This window comes from Sminthopsis crassicaudata, chromosome 1 (assembly GCF_048593235.1).
Source record: "Sminthopsis crassicaudata isolate SCR6 chromosome 1, ASM4859323v1, whole genome shotgun sequence".
NCBI classification, from domain to species: Eukaryota; Metazoa; Chordata; class Mammalia; order Dasyuromorphia; family Dasyuridae; genus Sminthopsis; species Sminthopsis crassicaudata.
This window is the reverse complement of record NC_133617.1, coordinates 73,594,065-73,607,866: the sequence shown is the minus strand read 5'-3', so window position 1 is coordinate 73,607,866 and position 13,802 is coordinate 73,594,065. Positions and strand designations below refer to the sequence as shown.

General features: G+C 39.7%; 1 protein-coding gene across 2 annotated transcripts in view; it reads right to left on the bottom strand.

Moving 5' to 3' along the window:
* Positions 1-5,191: 5,191 nt before the first annotated feature.
* Positions 5,192-13,802, bottom strand: part of COLGALT1 (collagen beta(1-O)galactosyltransferase 1) — a 36,987-nt gene continuing 28,376 nt past the window's right edge. Inside the window, exons 11-12 of one of the 2 annotated variants that reach the window (XM_074261335.1) lie at positions 7,693-7,899; positions 5,192-6,881 (exon numbers count right to left, since the gene is read on the bottom strand). In XM_074261335.1, coding sequence (XP_074117436.1) covers positions 6,614-6,881; positions 7,693-7,899 — 475 coding nt within the window. In that variant the 3' untranslated portion in view covers positions 5,192-6,613. Of the gene's footprint in view, positions 6,882-7,692; positions 7,900-13,802 lie in introns of those variants that run through there. The other variant, XM_074261343.1, reaches the window with a different exon arrangement.

Here is a 13,802-nt window from a genome sequence, read left to right as displayed (position 1 = left end):
GGGGGATATAGGCAGAGATGAAATAGTTCACACTGACCCCCTTCTGAAATTCTCAAAGAGCTCACATCAACTTTCCCACTGAAATCTTTGGAAGCTTACATTGACTCTCCCCTCTCAACTCTTGTCTTTCGGGTGGGGCCACACCAACTACATCATCTTCCTAATCTTGGGAGAATCCCCCTAGAGAACCTATTTCCCAAGGCCTTTCTGTGGCAGGAGTTATTATATGGATGGTTTCTGTGCCTTCATCAACACTCTTTCAAAGGAAAAAGGACACACTGATTCTCTCAGTCTTCCCAAAGTTCTCTGGATAGGACTTACAATGACACCCCTCCCCTTCCCTAAATATTTCTAGAGGAAGATGACCCCCTTCTTTCATCTTTTAGTTAAAGTTCTTAGGGAGAGGGGTGTTCCTACTGGTATTCTACCCTCAAATTTCTCTTGACATTCTTAGCTTTAGAGGAGATAAAGATTTGGAGGGAAGAGTTTTGAGGGGCAATTTTGACTTTACTTCTTCCTTGCCTCAGATCATGCTGGGGCTAATATTCTTCCTTTTCACCCTTCCAGTAACAGTCACTGCTGAGGAACATGCTGATTGATGCCTCTATAACAAATTCTGCCTGCTACTGGTTCAATCCCACTGCTCTAATGTGATCTCTCCTGTGTCTGATTCACCTCTCAGGACAGGTCCCAATCCCTGGCCCTCATCTCTGATCCCTGTAACTTACCTTTAAATGCTGATCTCAATGCTGACATCATCAATCCTTTCTTCCCCTCCCCCCCATCTCCTTCTCAGTTTTAGGAATCACCTGAAGGGTTGTGAAACTTGCATGCAATGGAGAATCCAGTACCTGCACCTGTAGTCTGATCAATCATTTATATGAGTGTGAATTAGCTCACTAACTGGATAATTCACATTTTTAAGTGTCTTTTAAAGTTTCTTCCAACTCTCAGAATATGTAAAATGCATCCTAGAGAAATGCTTAAGGAAATGAAACTAACATCAGATACAAGCAATTTGCCTGTACCTGAGGTATAGGGGAGGGGTAGTATATCTAGTCTATAGCCTTTATAGATTCTCAGACTAAACTTCTCTAGAATTAGTGTTTTTATCTATAAAATGGGACCAATAATACTTGCAAAATATTTATGCATTGTTGATATATATATACATATATGTATATATGTATACACATGTGTGTATATATGTTATATATTATACATATGTATATGTATCTATAGACAGATGGTCATGAATATTATATAGATATATATGTGATGATTAAACATATATAGATATATATATGATAGAGACTAAAGATTGTCCATCTCTTACCCCCTTCCTGCTTCAAGGTCAATATGAAAGTCCTCATTTTCTGGAGAATATGAAAATGGAGAGAGAACCAGCTTTGCACTCTCAGGGAAGCACTGAAAGGATAAGATAACTGGATTTCAAATCCATGAATAATGCAGTGGGATCATCCAAGATAAGGATTTGGAGCTCACAGCAGCCTCTATGACCTTGTCATTTCCCTACCCTATGACTTTCAATTGTGCCTCCCTTGAATTCATGACTATCCAGTCTGCTCCCCCAGGATTCCTCCCCTCCCTGATCCCTCCAGTCCACTTGAGGCCTTTAACACCTCCTACTATTACATTCCCCAACTTACTCTTAAGGAAGTTTCCTCCTTCTCCCCTTCCCCATCTCCCTCTCCCACTTGCCCTTTGTTCTTATAGTGCTAGTGTGAAACCATTAGCTCATTCTAAGAGTACTTGGAATACTTCTGCTCTCCTGATCCTTCTTGGCTACTTTTCCTACTTATTCTCACCCCCCATCTCCATAGCATCCATTACCAGTATGGCCACATCTGGAGTGAACTATATCAGTGGGCACCACAACAGCTATGGCCTCACTGGCATTAGCTTTCACTGGGATGAACCCAGGTTCACCAGGCCTGAGGAGCAAATGGGGACAGAGTGAGGGGATGGCTCAGGATAGCCTGAGTCTAGCAGAGACATGGGAAATTGGAGTAGATGACAAAGTATATACATGACATTAGCAGGATATGCTTTGGGGAGGTTTTGTATAGGGATTAGAGTTAGAGAAAAGGGTAAATGGAGAGTATGGACAGGAGGGAATAAGAAGATGAAAGGGGAGTTTAGGGATAGGATAGGAGAGATGAGGAGAAAGAGAATGAAAGGGAGGAAAGAAGGGAGGGGAAGAGGGAAATCAGGAAGAAGATAGAATCCTGCATTCAATGAAAAATAGATCTTCTTTCAACCCTAGGAAGGGACACAAATAAAATAGGATTTATGTTGTGCTGATGGGAGGTGACAAATGCTATCTGGAGTGGTCCCTAGGGGTGCAGATTTCAAGTAAGACTGGCTTTTTCTCACATTACCTCTCCATTATCCTGCAACCAAAAGAAATTTAACCAAATTTTATTTGAAATAAATGATTTTTCTTGGTTACATCAGTCCTCCATTCTAGGCATTGCTGTGTAATGCCAGAGAAACTGAGGCAAGACAGAGATTGATTTTTAATTTTTTAATGTGGAGAGTTTTAGGCTAGCCAACTGAATGGAACTCATGTTCAAAAATCATTTGGCCCTGAGGAACTGAGGCAGGGAATTTTTATAGGGTTTTAGCTAAACAGGGTTTGCAAACAAAATACAAACCTGAGTACACAATCTTATAGAGGAAACAAGGATACACTGGGTGAGCAGACAAGTCATAATTCCAGGAAAGGATCATAACTTAATCCTGGCAGGATAAGGGTGAAGATAAAAAGGTCGAGGGCAGGATACAGTGAGGTGAGAGGCAATACTCAAATAGAGGGGGAATTATCCTAGCAAGGATGGAGATAATACACCTGGATTTTATGACTCAATGGCATGCCAAGGATTTTCCTGACTCAATTCTCCCAGTCCTAATAGTAAGGAAGAGGGGGGTGGCCATAATAATTTTCTTCAGGGCATAACAATAACAGGGCACAATAGCTGGATGCTGCTACTATATGTTAATGAATATTGGTTGAGTTTTTGCTCTGCTCCTCAATTCAACAAGCATTTGGCTAGGTCTGGAGGATTTGAAGACAAAAAAAAAAAGTCAGTCCCTGTTTTCAAGGATCTTACATGGGATGGGGGAGATGGAATGCCACAAAATATACATAAATAAGTGTAGCATCACTTCTGTGCTCTCTCGGCCTTCAGGTTGTTGCACTTGGTCAGTTGAGTTTCCAAAGGGCAATTGACATTTCTCTCTTCTGGTTTGCTCCAAAAGCCTTGAAGAATTGGAATGAGATGGTCAGGGAATTCTGTGGTCTGAGAGCAAAGGGACCTCTTGAGAGAGGCAGTTTGAGGGTTAGGGGTTAAAGATTGAAAGTCAAACTTAAAGCAAATAAATGAATTCGCATATTAAGCAAGACTACTAGCTTGCTGCCAGTACAGTCACCTTCTTGGGTACAGATTTTTTTTATTACTTTTCAGGCTCACTTAGAGCACACAGTCAATCAGAAGCATTGTGTAGCAATTTAGGATAGAAAAAGCATCTCACAGTTCATTTCACAAATGAGGAAACTGAGGCAAGCAGGACTTTTGCAGGATCATACAACTACTATGTATCTGAGCAGATAGATATGAACTTAGGAAAATGAGGATTCCCGTTCCAAGCCTGGCACTCTATCCACTGCATCACCACCTAGTTGTCCCTAGTAAATAGTAAACCTGGGTTAAGGATTCTCCTGAATCTCTAAAAGGACAAACTATTCTGAGCCTCACTCACACCTATGAGCCACCTTGTGGACACACTTGGGATCACAACTGTGCCTTCCTGGCAGTCACATTGCTGAAGCAAGAACCGTGTTAGTGCTGTCACCCAGTGGTTATTTCCCAGGACTCGGAATCAATTAGAGGTTTTTGTTCCAAGGTTTCAAACTGCAGTGTCTGCCTTCTTTCATCTGCCAAGTGGTCCTAGATGAAACCTAAGTATAAATCTCACTTACTGAATCCTGGGGTCTTCCCTCCTTCCCTGAGAGAAATGTTTAATATAAAAGAGTTAATAAAAGGACATGATGGAAGGTAGAATTAGCCACCAAGGAAGACTTGGGGTTGGAGAAGAAAGGGAAAGGAGGGGGCTGTGGCCTCAGAAAACTCTGAAGTTTTGCCTTCAGAACTTCAGGCGGGAGATAGCTCTGGAAAGGCCTGGGAATGTCCTTGCTAGGGAAGTTCAAACAGCCCCAGAAAGCTATGAGTTCAGGTACTTGATTTCAAAGAGCTTATGTTCTGTGGGGCATGCAATACAGACAAAATAATTTCAAAAAGGAAAGAATCCTAACCATTGGGAACAGAAAAGGCATTTTAAGAAAGGACCTCATTTGGACTTTAAAAGAAGAAAAGGAGTGTTAGAGGTTGAGGTGAGAAAAGAGTGAGATTCAGGCATGAAAGGCAGGAGACTCAATATCATATTTGGAGAAAGCTAGCAAGCCAGACTGATGGGCAAGTGTTTGAAGAATTAAGATTGGAAAGATAGATGGGAACCTGTGATGGAGAGCTTTAAAGGCCATGCTGGGTTTCTATTTTAACCTAGAGAGACCAAGAAGCCAATGAAGATTTTAGGATATTGGAATGTTTTGAATGTTGAGCAGATCAGTATTTTGAGAATATCATTGTACAAGGTAAAGCAGGAAATACAGTGTGGAAGCAGAAAGATGTTGCAATAGTCCAGATAAGATATGATGAGGAAAAATGTACAGTGGATGGCCCTTCAATCAAACTTCTGCTTCACCTGATGGGAATGGGAAGTGGAATAGGATCTTCATCCTAGTAAATTATTTCACCATCTATCATCCTTTCCCGGAACTAGTGTTCCCAAATGAAATGACCTCTGACCACATGTTCCTTTCTCCTAAATCTTCTCCTACTCAGCTAAGAAATCATCTCTAAACAAATCCCTACCATGATCACTCTCTCACAGAAAATGGCCATTAACCACTTCTCAATTCTTTGCCCCTTACTTTTTTGGCTGCTTACTTTCCTACGTCCAGAGCTTTGTAAAGTGCCTAGTACATAGTAGGTGTTTAATAAATGTTTATTGACTGATAGATAGATAGATTCATAATCCTAGCCTTAGAACAACCCCACCCAACAAAATCCCATAAGCAAACATTTATTGCAAGAAAAAAAAGACAACAGCAAGAAAGCAATTTATTTTTTTAAAAAATTGTACAGAAACATTTACAAAAACAATGTACAAAAATTAATTACTTGCAGTGAAAACAAGCAATTCCCAGCCTAACACTGTTTCATCTGGGCTCATGGGAAGACAACTTGGGAGAGGGAATGGGGGGCTTGTAAGAAGGCACACCAGGCGCCTCAAAAAGAAGGGCCATATGGTCAGAAGGCAAGAAGGACATCACATCACCTCCGAATTTCTGGTGACTGATGGGTCAAGTATGTAACAGAGAAATTAAGTGAAGAAACAGGACAAATAAACTAGTCCATCCCCCTATCAGGAGACCTTTGAAACCAGTTCAGTAAGGCAGTGTGCACCATCAGTCTGCTCTGATCACCTCACCTCACTGAGCTGGCTGACAGCAAAGAGGAAAGGATAGACAACCCACTGGAAATAAAAGATGAACATGTTCTGTCAGTAAGGAAGCCAAAGGGAACCCAGGATCATAGGACTGAAGTTAGGATCTCAGACATCAGCAATGATAAGGCCAATTTTCCTTAAGGTACAAATTAAACTTAACGTTAAGATAAGTTAGTTTTGGTCACAAGCTGATAAAGTCACCATAAGTCCAGGAGAGCAGAGGGGGCGGGAAGGTGCCACTGCCCAGAGCCCTCACTCAGAGGGGCCCCTTTAGCCATGCTGCCAGCTGCAAGGCCTGTGGAACAGCTCCCTCATTTCAGAGCAGCCCAGTTATCCCTCCATATGCATCTATAATACCTGAGCCAGACCAAAAGGGTCACCTGAGTAATGCTGAATATTAGAGCAGAAAGTCAGCTGATAGGCCAGCGTCCTGATGATCCTCCAGGGACAAAGCCTGGCTAAGAAAATGTGGCTTTCTGACCTTCAGAATATCTCTAGGGCTGGTAAATTCCACCTCCCAACCCCCGTCGGACATTGGTAGAAATGAGGTCCTTCCTGCAGTCAAGGGAAGGCCCTGCTCCCACTGATTTCTCAGAAATGCAATGGTCTCTGAAGGTTTTTCTGGTGTAAGAAACCTCAAAAAGATGGTGTTTTTAAAAAAAAAACCTCAAACTTCTCAGGCCGCTTCTTCCATACCCTCAGGTCCCTAGATTTTGACTCAAAGGAAGAAGACAAAATATTCTCCAGCAGGGCACATTGCAGGATTAATCAATCATGTACTTATTAAGCTCCCACTGTGTGTCCATGCTACCACGTTTCCCCCAAATTGAGCATGGGGCTCTTAAGATCTTGGGATTCATTTCCCCAGAGCCTGAGGTGCCAATGAGACACAGTTCTGTTGCCAGGTTCTCCCTCCCTGGGCTCTGCTCTTGCTCCCCTTCCCCATCCCTCTCTGCTGTGCCCACACCAGCTCCCAATAGATGCCAGGCCTTCGGAGCTTCTGAGACACAGCTCTGTTGGATCACAGCTCATCTCGGGCTGTGCTGTCAAGCGGGGACTGTAAAACGTCTGAGTTCTTGGCTTCCTTGCTCAGCTCCTGCTGCTCTTTCATTTTCTGGGACTTGGCTCGATCCCAGTCTGTCTTCACCTTTTCATTATTCCAAACAACTGAGGTCTCTGTGTCACTGATGTAGCCATCGTCCCCTGTGTAATGAGTGGGGTACACAAGCAGGGGCTCCACCGAGAAGGCCAGGAGGTCTCGCTTCTCAAAGTGTTCTTTGTATTCAGAGCTGCAGAAAATGAGTCTCTTTAAAAGCCGAGTTGCCATCTCCCCTTTATTGCTTTGCATCCTTTACCCACTCCTCCCTTCCTCTCTCAGCACCCTTCATCTCAGGGGGTTCACTGTACTCTGAGCTCTTTCAGTCTTGAGTTCCTACTCTGCCCATCTTCGTACCTCCCCACCTCATACTAATGGAGGCTCCACCAGCCTAGGGCAGCTCTTCCCTCGAACCCTGGGATGGAAACTCTGTAAGATGATAGTACCCATCCCCCAAAAGGCCAAGCCCCAACTTGGGTAAAGAGGGATCAAGTCAAATGATATACCCTTATTACAATATATCTGATATTATACCCCTTCTTCTCAGCACCAAAGAGCCCTATTAAAGACAGACAGCCCAGCTTACCCTGGAGCACTGAAGGACATTGCAGGGCTATAGTGGGTAGGTAATAGATAAAATGCCCCAATCAGCCAGGTACTGCCAGACTCTTAAATGATCCTGCCCTCTTTTAAGACCACAGAAAAAGCCACATAGACTCTAGTTTTACTGAAACAACTTTGAAAGTCAGCAGAGGGTCACTGCTCTTCCCTACTAGAAATACTGGGGAGGGCCATCTCCCTAATGATAACTCTACCTTATCCCTCACCACTCCATACCAGCTAGGAAGACATATAGCTCTGACCTCCTAGCATGGCACATATCTCCATGGGCTGTCTCCCCACCATAGACACATGTCAAGGAAGATCAAGTTTGCTACATTTCCCATGTTCCTCCAAGAGGGAACAGGACCATCCCTGTCCCACCCCCAGGCCCACACACTTACACTGGATGCTTATCAAACATCACAGGCAGGAACTCATCCACAGGCAGCATCTTAGAAAGAGGTTGGGCATCAAGTAGCTTCTGAGCTCCCTGGAGAGAGATGACATAGGCCAGGGTCCAGTAGGAGTAGTCAGCTTCTACCAGGTTCCGAACATGTGGCACTGCCTTCTCTGGGTGCTCCACTTGCATCCTCTTCCTGCCCACGTAGCTGGAGAGAAAAAAAACAAATGGCCCCAATCCGGAGCCAGGAAAGCACTCAGGACCCTGGCAGGAAGGAAGTTTGAAACTGTCCAGAGTAAACCATAAGGGGGTCATCCCCTCAAGAAGGAGGTTGTGGGAGCAGAATGGGGCAGATGCACTAATTATGTTGGCTGTTTTTGTTAAATTGTAGAACCCTAAAGGAAAGAGACTTGGATATCTCATAAAACTTCTGAATTAGAAGCAATCTGGGATGTCATAGCCCTCTTAAAAGAGGAAGACAGAATGAGAAGTAGAATAATAGAGAGGAGTGGGAACTGCTTCTGGGAAAGTTCGATCAGCAGTTCCCAGATCTAGACTTTGGTTTTAGGTCAGTTCACACTCTTTAATGTCCTTAAGGGCCCTTGCTGTCCAGAGGCCAACAAAAACAACCAACATAATTAATGCATCTGCCCTGTTCTGCTCCTACAACCCCCTATTTGTGACCTCAGAAGAGAGAAGGTTGCTTCTCCTCTCCAAATTTGGCTCATTTTATTATTAATGAAGGGCAGTGTGGTATCCTGGAAGAGAGCTAGTCTTGGACTTATGAAGACCTGGATTCAGATCTTCCTCTGACAGGAGAAAGACTGTAGGACCATGTTGAGGTCACTTAATATCCTGGTATCCCAGGTAACTCACTGGTATTTAAGTCAGTGCAAATACCAATCTGCTTTAGTAAAGGTATAAGTCCCAAAATAATAATAATAACAGCAATAGTAATAATTAGCCACATAGTTCATATGTGTCTGCTTTATACACATTTAGCTTGTATAAGCCTTAGAAGATCTCTGGTACAATAGCTAATATTAACCCCATTTTACCAATAAGGAAACTGAAGCTCAAGAGGCAAGAAACTAAATTTTTTTGACTCCAAAACAGTGCTCTGTCCACCATGGTAGGCTGCCTCCCTAGATGAACTGGTTCTTACAAAATATAATTTTCAAAAAGTTTTGATTCGATTTATAGCTCTCCCAAAACAATTATTTTATCTTATTAATAAAATCTGACATAAAGGCCAGAACATTTGAAGTCTAGATTGGCACACCAGGAAATATGATTCTTAATAACTGTTATTTTTTTTGAAAATCCAAGATTTACCCCCATTTTATAGAGTCTGTGCTCTCTATGACCTCCTCTTATTATTTTTTTTTCCAATTGCATGCAAAGACAATTTTAAACATTCTTTTTTTAAGTAACATTTTGAGTTCCAAATTTTGTCCATTCTTCCTTCCCCTCCTGAATCCCTAAACAATTAGATATGTTATCTAAACATATGGAAAACATATTTCCATATCAGTCATGTTGTGAAAGAAGAAAGAGAAAAAAGGAAAACACACACAAATAAAGGGAATATCATATGCTTCTATCTGTATTCTGATTCCAGTTCTTTCTCTGGATGTAGATAGCATTTTCCATCATGAACATGACCCTTTGTTCTTATGTATATAAGGATATGACTTTGCTTTTTATAATTTTACAATTATAAGTTCTCTTTTTCTCATACTGGGAAGAAAATGAGTCCATCTTGTCACAAAATATATATGGATACATGCATGTATACATTTATGCATAGCTACATTATTAATAATTTTTGAAAGCCCTCTTTAGTATTTTCTTGTGTTCTGGGTTTCTTTCCCCTTTCCTCTAAACTCCAAGTTAGCATGGTCTAGTTTGGATGGCTCAGTGAATTGAGTACTAGGCCTGGAGTCAGGAAGACCTGAATGCAAATCTAATCTAAGACACTTATTAGTACCCTAGTATATGCTAGGGCAAGTCATTAAACTTCTGTTTGCATCAACTTCTTCATCTGTAAAATAGGGATAAAAATAAACACTATCTCCTAGAATTGCTGTGAGGATCAAATGCAATAATGATTGTTTAAAAAAAAAAACAGCACAGTGTCTTAGACATAATAGGTACTATATAAATGCTAGCTATTTTTATCCATTCCATTTTAAGCTCCTTGAAGGGGCAGGGACTGTCTTTTATCTCATTTGTTTGCCCAGCATTTAGCATAGTACCTGGCACACAATAAATACTACATAAATGTTAGCTATGGTTATTAAAATTAGAATCCCAAAGTGGGGAGTGGAAGCCAAAACCACCTTGATCAAGCCTTTTGAGTTCTCATTTTGACAGAACACAAGACCATTCTCCAGGCACTAACTAGGCCATTCAGGAGGAAAAACTCCCTAAGACTTATAACCATATTAATCAGTGTCCTTTAAGTTTTCATTGTTCATTTCGTTTATTTTCACCCCTGAAGTAACAAAGAAGGTTTCCCCCTCTTTTCCAATAACATTTTCACAAATAAGCTTCTAGCTGAGTTCACGCAGCCCCAGAATATATACCTGGCATCTTAGATAAGATCTTCTATAGCTCCCCTGCCAGCTAACCTTGAGTAAATCAGAAAATGTACCCCCCCCTCAACTGTGCTCAAAGATCCTAGACTATGAAACAGGAAACAGAGGCAGCTTGTGATTTCTTCCCTTTACTAGTCACCATCGATGGAATGTGAAAAAAGAGAAAAAATGTCTGACAAGCATAGGGATAGGATTTTTCTCACAGAACAAAGGGAAACTAGGTAACTAGTTTTAAAGCTACTACACTCTAATTTGGATGCCTATTTATAGGACTGTAGCATCTTCAGTCTTTCTGAGCCATTCATTGGCTGGACAGAATATCTTTTAATAAATCCCTTAGTCTTATGCCTTCTCCTTTTATCTCTTCTGGGCAAATGCTGAGTGGCCTCATTTGGAGATGCCTTTGTCATCAAATTTGAGAACTTGTACAGAGAACTTTCAGTGACACTGACTGGCCCTCGTTTAAAACACCAACACACTTCAAAAGTCTTGTGATTCTGCCAGGTCTATATCCCCCCAAAAAGAAAAGAACCTATTTGTACAAAAATATTTATAGTAGTCCTTTTTTGTGGTAGGTAAGAATTAGAAATCAAAGGGATACCTATCAATTGGGGAATGGTTAAACAAGCTGTGATATACAATTGTAATGGAATAGTATTGTACCATAAGAAATGACAAGCAGGATGATTTCAGAAAAACCTGAACTTTATGAACTGATGCATAGTGAAGTGAACAGAACCAGGAGAGCACTATACAAAGAACTGTGAATGATTTAGCTATTCTCAGAAATAAAAAGATCCAAGACAATCCAAATGACTAATAATAAAACACACTGTCTCCAGAGAAAGAACTGATATTGATTGAATGGAAATTGAAGCATACTATTTTTTTACTTTCTTTCTTCCTTTTTTTCAAATCTTCTTGTAAAAAGTGACAGATAGTGAAAGATTTTATGTAATTGTATATGTATAATATGTATCTGATTACTTACCATCTCAGAGAAGGAGGAGTAGAAAGAAGGAGGGAGGGATAAAATTTGGAATTCAAAATTTTAATTAACATGTTTAAAAAAAAATTTTTAGTGTTGTGATTTTGTAAATGTGGTTAACACTCTTCATTAAGCCCTTTCACACCCGAGGAAATGGCTCCCATGAGTTGCCAGGATCCAAAATAGTTATCACATGGTTGCCAACCTTCTTGTGAAAAGTTACACAAACAACTCTTTTAGATGGAAATATAAATTATGTTATACAAATGGCAACCTTCTTCAACAGAGCACATGGAATAAGATGGTGATCCTTTTTTTAGTGACCTAGGATAATCAATACATGCCAGCTATTTCCCCTGATGCTTTCAGGGCTTAATGAGGTGAATGAAACTATTTATCCCAAAACTCTATGTCCCATACTTCTATGCTTCTTCATAGAGGACCCTTTGTTTGCTTACTTCTTTTTCCTCTCACTTTTTTTCCTTTTTGATATTTTTTTCTCATGCAGCATGAGAAATGTGGAGTATTTAGAAGAATTGTACATGTTTTATCTATATTATATTTCTTGCTGTCTAAGGGAGGAAGGAAAAGAATGGGGGAAGAAAAATATGGAACACGAGATTTTGCAAGGGTGAATGTTGAAAACTATCTTTGCATGTATTTTGAAAAATAAAAAGGAGATCTAATGCTCAAAAAGACTAAGAACAGCTGAAAAAAAAAAAGACCCAAACAATGCTAGAACTGGAAGGCACTCAGAAATTATCTCATCACCCCCCAAAAAATTAGAAAATTAAAAGAAAATTAGAGAAGAAACAAAATATGAAAACCAAAAAATTATAGACTATTTTAGGACCAACAAAATTAATAATTAATTTAATTATTTCTTAAAAAGAGAAGAAAATACCAAAATAAAAAATGAGCCAGGTAAAAAATTTACAGAATAAAAACAAATCACCTGATCTAATCCTCTCACTTTAAAAATACAGGAACTGAGGCTAAGTGAAGGGAAGTAACATCCTGAAAATCACACATTTAAGAGCAGAAAAAGAGACAAACAAGATCTGTTCTACTCCTAGACCTCTTTCCATTTAATACCTGGATTCCCTTAAATCTGTATTGTCTAGCTTTCACATCTCTGTTCTTACTGTCCTTCTTTCTAACTGACTACTTTTAACATTGTGCAGGTTGATAGATCAGGTAGCTATGCTTGTTAAATTCCTGGCTGAGAAGAACACAGAGCACTAGGAGTCAGGAAGACCTGAATCCAAATCTGGTCTCAGATATTAGCTGTGTGACCCTGGGCAAGTAATCTATTTGCTATTTTCTATCTGTAAAATCTGATAAATAATAGCCCCTACCTATTGTTGTGAGCTAGTATGAGGTAATATTTTGTAAAGAATTTTGCAAAGTTTAGAGCACTATGCAAATACTAACTCTTATGATGATGTCACAAGGAGATTTTTCATCATCTTCCTCAAAATCAGCCACTGAAATGCCCCAAAGAAGAAAAAGTTCTAGGATTATTAACAAATACAATGAATCAATCAAACAAACAAAAAATCCAAACTATTTAACATGATGTTGCATTTTGAGGAAAACTAAGGAACACTACTAGCCCCAAGAATGTCAAAGACAAAAAGAAACACAGAGGCCATCCAGTGATTGGAATAGTGAAACAAATTGTGGTCTGCAAGGGTAATAAAACATTATTTCCTTATTTAAAAAATGAAGCCTATAAAGAATTAATAGCACAACCTGCTATGAATAAATGTGTACAAAATAAGCAATGGCAAAAGGCAGTCAAACTCATATTATTTGTAATAACTCATCCTGATCCCTGAGAACAGTTGATGAAATACATTGCCTTCCTTTTGGTAGTGAAGTGGGGGACTATGAGGGCAGAATGCCACATACAGTATCATTTTATCTAATAGTTTTACTTAGACATTTTTCTTTATAGATTCTCTTTTAGAAAGGTTCAATGGGAAGAAAACAAAGTAACTATGGTGTAAAAAAAAAAGACATCAATAAAACTTAAAAAACAAAAGAAAGAAAAAGAAATTAAGGGATAACACCTAGAAAAAAATGAAAACCAAAGAAATACTAGGGTCAATCCCCCAAGTTTCTGAAAGATCAAATCCACTAGATAAAAGCACCTTTAAAAATTTAAAGAAAGATTCTACCTTCTTTAAAAAATTCAAGGAAGGATTAGAAGATCATTGGAATGAAGCAAACATAGATGTGTGTGTATGTGTGTGTGTGTGTGTGTGTGTATATATATATATATATTCAAGAAAGCAGTAATTAAAAACTATTCTATAAATTGGACGGGGGGGGGCAGACAAGATAAAATTTAAAAGCAGCATGAATGTAGTGGGTAGAATAATACAATCAAACTAGAAGACTAAGTTCAGAAAAATTACTGAACTGGAAAAATAATTTAAAGGAATGCAAGAAAAAGATCCAGAGAAGCAATCTAGGAATTTGAACTAGAATTCAGGTATCTCTGAATTTAACAAAATA